The sequence below is a fragment of the Morone saxatilis genome, unplaced genomic scaffold (genome assembly GCF_004916995.1).
Source record: "Morone saxatilis isolate NCDOM2014 unplaced genomic scaffold, NCSU_SB_2.0 Contig12, whole genome shotgun sequence".
In the NCBI taxonomy this organism is placed as follows: Eukaryota; Metazoa; Chordata; class Actinopteri; family Moronidae; genus Morone; species Morone saxatilis.
The window spans coordinates 14,217,166-14,227,378 of record NW_023339674.1 but is presented as its reverse complement, the minus strand read 5'-3'; the positions used below and the strand labels follow the sequence as shown (position 1 = coordinate 14,227,378).

The 10,213-nt window shown below is 40.6% G+C and overlaps 1 protein-coding gene across 1 annotated transcript in view; it reads left to right on the top strand.

Moving 5' to 3' along the window:
* arhgef18b (rho/rac guanine nucleotide exchange factor (GEF) 18b) overlaps positions 1–10,213 on the top strand; it is a gene marked incomplete in the record, with an annotated part of 42,893 nt that overhangs the window by 10,061 nt on the left and 22,619 nt on the right. The window contains 2 exon segments of the mRNA XM_035653641.1: positions 7,740–7,807; positions 8,741–8,786. Of these exon segments, the coding sequence (XP_035509534.1) occupies positions 7,740–7,807; positions 8,741–8,786 (114 nt within the window).

The window sequence follows — 10,213 nt, the reverse complement described above, 5'->3', positions numbered from 1 at the left end:
AAAGGAATCATTGTCATTGTATGTCAGTTCATACTAACACAAACTGACGTGCTCTCTTAATTTTTTTTTACACCGCATCATAACTGTGGGTCTGAGTTTTGCACAACTCTCTCACTTGTTTAGATGTGTTATCTGATGTATTAGCATCTTCTGACAGTTGTTTATGTTACCCTACAGCACGCCTTAACTCTGTTGCTCTGGCTTGAAATATTCTTCACATTTCCTGTGTCTTTTGTGTGTCGGACAAAACTCTCACATTGAGAAAATAGGCCCTGCTTTGTCTGGAGGCAGCCACAGCTTTGTGTGTCCATTCACGGAGTAAGACCTGTACAGGACATTTCAACACCCTGCGGCTCCCTTTTTCCTGCCGCTCCTATGCCACTCCTATGCAGCCTACAGGGCAGCTGATAAGCTGGCAACACAACGAAAGACACACAAAATAGTTTGAAAGTAGAGCGCAGTGGAAAAAGTCTGATCCAGGAAGTCAGACTGATAGTAGTTTGAAATAGCAGTAGAGTGATACCTTTTTATTATAAAATAATTTAGAGAAAGAAGGCCAATTATCTATGATATAATCAAAAGAGTTTAAACTGATCAAATGGGTAAAATTGATATTTGTGTATTATAATTCTTACCACAGCTTTTGGTAATAGGTACAATGTCTGAGGTTGTACTAGTTTAGATTAATTTTGAAACATATATTCACATTTCCTTAAACAGCAACTTATAAAATACTATATTAGCCATTAATTGTCTCCATACTGCACTGACTGAACAATTTTAAAGTTTAATACTATTTTAATTACTCCATTACTAGTAAAAGTTATCCCTTTAAAATGTTACTTAAGTGAAAGTAGCCAATGTACTTAAAATATCAAAAAGTAAAAGTACTTATTATGCAGAAATGCAGTATGTTGGGTAGGATCATATGTATCATCAGAATCAGAATCAGAATCAGAAATACTTTAATAATCCCAGGGGGAAATCATTTTTGTTTACAAACACAGATAATACAAACAACATATATTAATACAAGCAACATCTTAGAACAAAATATAATATATATATATAACTATATATATATATATATATAAAAGATCAAATGTACAGTTTAATAATGTGCAAAAAGTGCTAAAAAATCATTTAAATATTATTACAGATGCATTAATATGTGTCAGCATTTTAATGTTGAAATACTTTATATACTGCCAGGTTAGGTAGTTTAATTTATACAATCATAACACTTACACTGATCATATGTTTTCTATGTAAAATGTAAAGTACCTGCAGCTGTTAGATAAGTGCATTAAAAAGTACAACAGAGTGTAAAGCATAAAGTGGCATAAAATGGAACCAGTACCTCAGAATGTAACCTGAGGATTGTTAATGTACAATGTAGTTATATTCCTCCACTTCTTGCACGTTAGTTATTTACTGCACACAGATACGCACAAGAGACAACTTCTGACTTAATCTAATTGGAATAGGAATAAAACAAAATTAGGTCTTTTATCTTTATTAAAATTAAAGCGTCATTCTTGATGATGATGCAACATTATAATTAAAGTCAGACTTTCTCTATTGATCTTCCATGGGTCTTAAAGTGCACACAAGTTAGTTTAAATATGATACTTTTACACTCCCACAGGGTATTTCCTCATGATAGAGTCTCAGACTGATGTCCAATGAGCTGTGTGGACTTATGCCACACAAATCTTGACATTCTCGTAATTCGAAGGCCTTCTTCTCCTAAACCATGTGGTGGAATTTCACATCACCAAAGACAGTTTCAAACTAAGAACAAGGAAACAGAAGTGTTTGCAATATTCACGCTATTTCATTTTCACTGGACTATTTCCAGCAGTGCAAGGAGAAGAGCGGTTAGTCATTCTGTGCTACCACTTCATTATTTAACAGCTGAAGCCTAATAAGTTTCCTTGCTCCTCCTGTTCTGTGGGAGACAAAGGCCATAATATGTCCAGGACATTTTATAAATCCTGCAGTCTGGCGGGAGGGGATATAATGTATGATTGTTTTTAATAGTGTGCTTATTAAACAAAGTTCTTCTGGACTATTTCAGGAGGCAACACAGGGCACCACACATCCAGTGTGATTCAGCCTGCACTGCACTCCTTTTAGACATTAACCAGAAACCAATAACACATCTCTCTCTCCCTCTCTGTCTCTCTCTTGCTTTCTCTCCAAGACGATTCCCCATTCATCAAACACAGCTCTTGAGAGTGATAAAGTTACTAATCCTAAATGTTGACACTTGTGCTGTTACACACACACACACACATATATGTATATACAGGCGTGAGAAAACAAGTGAGTGTCCCTTTAATTTGAACCAAGCCCTGTGGGGATTCAGCCGAGAATCAGCCTGTGGAATGCGTCGTTTGTGTGCCAGAGATTGTTCCCAGTGAGAGAGAGAGAGTAGGACACAAAAACTGGACAAAACCAACAATGTGGGATACTTGTTGCTGCTGATCTCAATGGACTGAACTGATTTATCTATCTCACCGGGGCAAGACCACGTTTCCTTTCGGATGCAGCTGATTCCTATAAACCCGGTAAGAGGCAGCGATGGTCTGCAGCGGGATCAGGTGGATAAACCCCCGTTGTTCGGCTCAATGGACTCTTCTCGGGGCATCCTGACCGCTAACCAGGCAGCTAAATGCTAATCACAGCCAAAACCAGCCGCTTCTTGTGTTTACTCCCCCCTATCACCACCACATACTGAGGGCTGGGTGCTGGGGCTGCGTTGAGGGCAGCGTGTTAACGAGGGGAACCCACTTTTTTTAAAAGTTTCGTCGATGTTTAATGTGTCAGAAACTGAATTAAATCCCAGTCACTGTTAACGACATAGCCCGCTAACTGTTAGCCACTTAGCGCGTTAGCCTGTTTGAAAAAAACGACGGGTTAGCATTTAGCTTTAATTAGCTCAAAGAGAAAGTTTATAAACGATAATGCAGGCGGGCTGGTCTTCGTATCTGAATGTTGCACAACTTCACTTCAGTTTTTATTGTCTCTCTCTGTCTCTGTCTCTGTCTCTGTGTGTGTGTGTGTGCTGCAGACTGAAGCTCAACAGGTGATTGTTAGCTTCCTTTAGCGTCCAAGATAACTTGTTATTTATTTATGTCAGCCGGCTCACACGTTGCCTCACATATATATATGAAGGGAGGACAGGACCTTTATTCACGTCCACAGTGAAATGGCTGATGTGCTGTGGAAGTAGAAGCTACCGTCTGTGTTTATTCTCCACCCCCGTTATAGTTGGCTCGGAGACCAAAGCAGCTAAGTTAACTGGCTCGGTATTATGAAACGCCATAATCCTCGATGTGTTAAATGATGTTATTCTTGAGTGTCAAATTCTTGCTTTTCTTCCTCCTCTGCCTCTCTGTTCTGACTGGGTCACATGGTGCTAATTGTGCTTGGCAGGTCTGCCGGTGCATAACAGCCCACTCCACTGACTGTGGCTCTCACCCATCTCACCCTGTTAGCACACCACTTCTCCATGCATCACTGATTTGCCTTCCAGCATGCCTGACTCTCTCTCTCTCTCTCTCTGTGTGTGTGTCTGCCCTTTTACACGAGTTAAGGTCTGACTGCCTCCACGTCTCCTGAGTACCCCTCACTTCTTAACTATCATCTACTATTCGTGGTATTTATATGCCTGATTGGTCAGGTGAAGCCCCTTAAAGGGTGGTAATCAGCAGAGGAGAAGTAAGTTGATTTTAGACAATGTGCATTTATTTAGATTTACATATATTCTGCCATGGTTTTCCCCCCCAAGCTTTATCTTCTAGTAGTATCTGTACGCAGCTGGTCTTCACCCTCCTTTTTGAGTTTCGCTTCACTGAGTCGAGAGCTCCCCAAGCCCCAGTTCCTCCTGTTACACTGCTTGATGTCATGGGCTGGTTCAGAGTTTGCCCCGAGTGTTAATGTTCGTGTCACTGTTGTCTCAGGAAATAAACACGTAATACAAATATAAACACACAGGAAGTGGGTGATGTCAGTTTTTGGCTGCTGTGTAAGAAAGTAGTACCTTCGAATCAGCTGTCGTTTCCTCTAAGTTGGTTTACTATTTGTGGTAGCAAGGTTTTTTTCTGAGAAGTTCACTGAGCAGTAGAGGGCACTTGTGGTTTAACATGGGTTTTTTTTGTCTACCATTGAAACCACAGAAAAAAATGTAGCCTAACCTACATATCGAATACTCCCCCAAGTTAGTGTCGCCTCAGATGGTGGGATGGCACCATCTGAGACGACATGCTGTTAATACTCCGCATACACCGAACAATGCTGCCTGGCACATGTGAATTTAAAATGATATGCTGTGGCCCGTAGAAAACACTGCACACTCACACTAGCCAATATGATTTGAAACATTTAATTTAGACTGAGGCAGTATTGGTGCTTTTTCTGTACATTTCCCTTTGAGCATTTTGCAATCTGAAAAGTCTAACAAAAAGAAACAGATGACGTGAAAAGGATCGTGCGATTTGGCTTTTTCTTGCTGTTTGGCTGCTCGTCTAACGGTGCAGATGTTGGTGTCCTTTTACACCAGCAAAGCAAGTTTTACTGCGTAATTCCATCATAAGAAACACAGCTTGTAAAATCTGTACGAGTAAGTATAAATATTTAATTAACCAAATCAAAACCAGCATCTACAAATACATACGCCAAGTACACACAATTCCTAGTTAATGTGACGAATCATCAGTCTTGGAAATGACAATTCCTCCTCATACTGTGTTGAATTTGACCGTGTTTGAAGGCTGTATGTTAAAATAACCATAAGATGACGCGAGGAAACACATTCTTTATTTAGAGTAAGAGTACCTAAGCCAAAGAAAATGCCGCCTATCTCCCATTCTGTCGATCGCAGTGGTGAGCTAGGCCTCATTTGCATTCGCAGCTCATTGAGTGACTCACAGAACTGTGCACTGTGCACCGCAAGTGTGCTTCTTGTGTGATAGGGTAGTTCCCAGTCAGCAGATTCTGGGTGTGGTGGTGGTTTTGATGGGGGCTGAGTGTCCCGTGGATCAGCTGCAAACCACAGCACTGCTGACATGCCCGAGTGAGTGGAACCTATCCCATTGCTCAAGAGTAGCAGAGCTGGTCGACACCCACCCGATACGTCCACATGATGATATAAATCACTATGGCGGTGTATAATGTCCTCATGTTTAAGCTGTGTATAATTTGATCTTTTAGTTGCGGAGCAGCATTAGTATATGTTCACCGTGGGTATCACACACTGTGCTTTTGCCTTAACGTCGAGGTGGTCTGTACCGTAGCTGCAGCGAGTCATTGCTGATAAGCTCTGTCATATCAGTAAACAGGAGACACACTGTTCTTGCTTATTTGAGGATATTTTTGTTTTACTTCCAATAAGCAGCATTTATTTTGAAAGCAGTTTGAGTACAATCACTTCTACTACACATTCCTCAACAGAAATAGCTTACTATTGGGTTCCTCAGCGATGACTTGAAGGGATGTTTTTGCAATGACATGGCTATTTTATTTAATCTAGATCTGCTTACCTATCAGGTCCTCTTATCTTTTCCTGTTCCTAGCAATACTTTTCCCAGCCTTGCCCAGTCAGTGTGTTAGGGCTTTGTTGAAGATGTACTACAGGCTTGATAGGCTTGATTAGACATCGAAGGCTTGTTTAGCTTCTTGTCTGAAAGAGCCAGGCTGGCAGAGAGGCTGGAATTTTACATATTAGTTGGAGCGAGGTGGAAAATTATCTCCGGGTCTGGCTGCTTGACTGCTGATGTTTGTTGGCTTACTGACTTCTGTGCCCATTAACTGCTATAAAGGTAAAAAAAACACAATATTTTCAGTGAAATCTGATGTGGATAATTTAATCTGAAGTAATCGTTTCTGAAATGCTGTTGTTTGTATTCAGAATCAAAAATACAGCACTATTAAATTAAGTGTTAAATTAAATGTAAATGTTTTGTGTCCACATTGGGACTCAGTGGACTTGCACTGGTTCAGTTCAGTACTGCTGGATCCAACTCAAAGAGGGACACAGCACTGCTGGTGAAGATTACGCAGAAGCCAGTTTCTGTTTTCGTTTCCTTCAGCTCAGCCAGTGATTGTTCATTTATTACCAGAGAAAGGGACAGGGAGGGGGTAGGTTAGAGATTATGAATGAACTGAAATGAGTATAAAGAGAATAAGTCGTTGGGGCTAGATCTGAAATGTAATAGATGAGATTACAATAACACTCTCACAGGACTCGCATAGTATATTCTCCTATTCTTAATACCTCTAACTTCACCCACGCACACAAATTATTATCTCTTACGGCTTTATGCCTTTTACTGCACAGGAAGAAGAGTTTTTGTCATTGTCTCCATTGTACCAGCACACAGAGGAAGACAAGAGGAATAAGCAATAGAGGCCTTTACAGAAGCCCGTACAGCAGTTAGTGGAAGTTGCTAGTATTGGTCATGTTTAAACTGTGTTGTTCACAGGAGTGCCACCTTTGTCAACAAGCTATGCAACCAGATTCAAACAATCGCCGTACTGCCTTGTGCCTTGTGTAACAGGGTAAATGTAAAGGGGGGCAGTGTTGGGGAAACGTTCACTTTGTTACTTGCTATAAGCAGAAGTTACTGGTCAGGTTTGAGTTAGATTTCCACATGAACCCGAAATACGTGTTTGAGAAAATAACTAATTACCGGTAAACTGAAAATAATGACAAAAAATAAATCTGAAAACTTTAACACACACACAGAAAACAATGTAATTTCTAATTTCACACATTTCTTTATTTTATTTTTTTTACCCTGGTGGTTTTCAGTTTTGAATGACCCATTTGGTGCAGTCGGTTTACGTCTGCTTTTCACTAATTGCTGCATTAAATCAAGCTCTACACATAGAGGCAGTTCTTGTTTTAGTCTGTATATGTATTTCCACACTTGTGTACATCTGTGTAGGTTTTGCATTGATGGCCATGTGTTTTGTGTCAACGTCAGCCTGGTTTTACCTGGCTGGGTTGGGACCAGACTTTGCATAGTAATAACTTCATTTGTTTGGCCAGCCTAGTCCCTCTGGATAAGCTTCCTTTGCTTACCTTATACAGTATGTAGCCGGGCTGAAGGCTTTAATTGTTTTGTTTTACCAGCGTTTTCTCTTTCCAGTAATTGAGTAGAACTTACTTCCCACAGTATGTTTTTCCAAAACAACTATGATGTGTATCTATGTTCAACATCAGAGATACAATCAGTCATTCCATTTAAACCTGAGCAGAAGCTTTGTTTTCCATGCAGGGAGGAAGGTTGATAAAAAGAGAAACTTATTACGGAGAAAAAGGGAGTTCCTGACTGTGTGAATCTGTATCTTGTACATGTAAACAAACAAGCCACAGAATTACTGCCGCACCAGTCTCATGGAGCTAGAAGTGATTCTTTGACTTTGTGATGAAAATATTTGTCTGAAAACAAATACTTGACTTTGTGATTGTTGATAGCGGCAGCTGAAAAAGCTCTGCCTCCAGGCGTTTGTTTCAGCACCATTGAAATGCTTTGTTTGAATCACAGCCTTTTGCTTTGAATGCTGCCTTCAGGGGCCGTTGGATTGGTTTTGAAATTTCAAACTTGGTTTACTGTGTCATAGTTCCCATCCGTATTATAATCCAAAAGCCACCACTGGTGCCTCTATACACTGTGTACTCTTTATCTAATGCAACACTGACTCTGTGTTCTTGTCCTGCTGTGTTTCAGATTGTGCTGTGAACGTTCACAAGAGCTGCAAGTCTCTGCTGGGTGAGTGCACCAGCAGCAAGAATAAGGTAAACACTACACTGGAGCGTAGAAAAACAGGACCTAAGGCTATAGTGAAGTCATCCTTAGTACTTTAACTTCCACTGTGCTCTATTCTTTTGCAGATAGACTAGGTATATACATGAACATGGTCAGACATTGGATCAGTAGCACAGACAATGAATTTCAGAGTGGTTCCCCTGTAGATAACTCATTCTATGGTAACGAAAACAAAATGATTCTTATACTTATACACTAATGAAAACACACCTGTTATTACCGTATATTCCATTTCTGCCAATAGATCCTCCTAAATGTTACACACTGGACCTTTTTAAATAGATGTATCCTTTGTTGTTGCTGCAGTATATTGTCAGTCTTGCTGTAGATGCTTATGATGGCAATTTTTAATAACAGTTGCATAGTTTATGGTTTTAACACATTTTGTGTTGTAGCATCACTGTGACACTAAATACATGTGTCATGATCAGACAGTGTTTTTCATTAATTATATATTGAAAGAATGTTGTTTTCACCATCAGCAAACACTTCCTGCACCTGCAACTACAGTTCTGGCTTTTTCCACGTTTTCATTGTTACATTTTGAAGGAGGTACATATTCGCAATAGAGGAACTGTCTATATAGCAACAAAGCCTCCACATGTAGCTACTGCAGCACCTCAGCAGAGAAGCATAAATCCATTTTTGGCAGGGAGAGCTGTGCATTCATTCGGGACAGGGCTTCTGAGACAACTCGACTAAAGATTACGTGCCTCTGTCTACTCTTATGAATCTGTCTGAGATGGACTTTGCTTGTTAAGCATAGTCCTTGGCCATGTGAGCAGTCTGTTCTGTAAAGAAAGTACAGTAAGACCGCAATTTCTAGGCATTTTGTAATCTGTCACTCAGCTGCAAAAAAACTTGAAAGAATGCCCTTGTCTTTATTTATTTTCTCCACGCAGAGAGAATCTCTACCGAGGGCTGGCTCATCAGGATCTCCTAATCTTGGTAAGCAGAACATGCATGTACAGATTTACCCCATGGAAATCCCACTGACCACAAATAGTTGGATGAGAAGATGGTTTAGTCCCTATGTGTCAAATTAAAAAGCTGGTTGCCTCTCTGGAGAGTTGCAGAGGATTATCTGAAGATGGAATCATCTTATTTCTTTCTCTGACTTACTGTATGTAATGTATGTGTGTCTGAGTCTTTGTGGTGTATGTGTGTGTGTACGTGCATCTTTGTGTGGGTCTCGGTGAGTGCGTGTGTGTGTGTGTCTACGTCAGGATGCCTGCATACAACCAGAGAAAGAGTGTGTGAGAGTGTGTGTGTGTGTGTGTGATGTGCCTTTTTTTATTTGAAGTCTGCCCTCCGAAGCGCGAAATGAGAGGGTCTGATTTATTATTTTTCTGGTGGGCTCGCTGTGAGGAAGCGTTGCTACACAATTACTGAGTGAAAGGGGGGGTTAGGACAGGAGGAGGAGGTGGGGAGCTCAGGGATTCATTCCAGCCAACATAATTACCAATTAGATATTGGAATGTTAAAAAAAGAGAAAAGAAAGAAAGAGGAGTGCCAAAGAGGCTAAAGCAGGAAGTGTAGGACGGAGAGGGAAGGAGGAGGAGGAGGAGGAGGAGGAGGGCATTTCAGAGGGCAGAGGCTGAACGATGCAAGGGGCCGAGTGCTGAGGAGAAGAGGGCGTAGAGGCTAGCTGCATGCACGCACCACTGGGCCGAGGGATTTTACCCTCAGCCATCCACCTGCACCACAGATTAATGGTTTACAGGCTGCACTAACTGTTGGTGAATTATGAGCTAAGGCTGAGCAGATGCTGGCACACACACACAAACAACCCGGCTCTATAGAGCTCTTGGCGACGTCTCAGTTTTTGCCTTTTCATAATGAATGTTTCCTTTGTTGTATCGATGTGTTTTTATGTGGATGTGAGTGTTTGATGAAGTTTTTCTTGCAGCAGGTGCAGACTACTCGGGTCAGACCTACAGCCATTCGCCCTACACCTCCTACAGTGAAGCCTGGAGGTTCACCAACTCCAGCATACTGGGTGAGTAAGGACACACTGACAGAGGTACTATATGTACTGATGTTTCTGCACCCAGCAAATCTACCTCTGAATATATTTATTTTTGAGTTAATAATTATAACATTTAACATTTCATCATAACAGCTGCAGGAAGCAGCCTCAGTCAAATAAGATAATCACATTACTAACTAGGATTCACTTACAGTAAGACGTTGTGCCCCACATTATTTAAGTTGTTTTATTTACTTTACTTTTAACATATTTCACATTTGTTTAGTCCAGAAAGTCCATGATAAAACAATACTAAAAGGCAAACAAAGCAAGGAGATGATTACTAAATTCATAATTCAATTTAAATTCCTTTTACAGATTATTAAAGGAAATATGAAGGCATCTC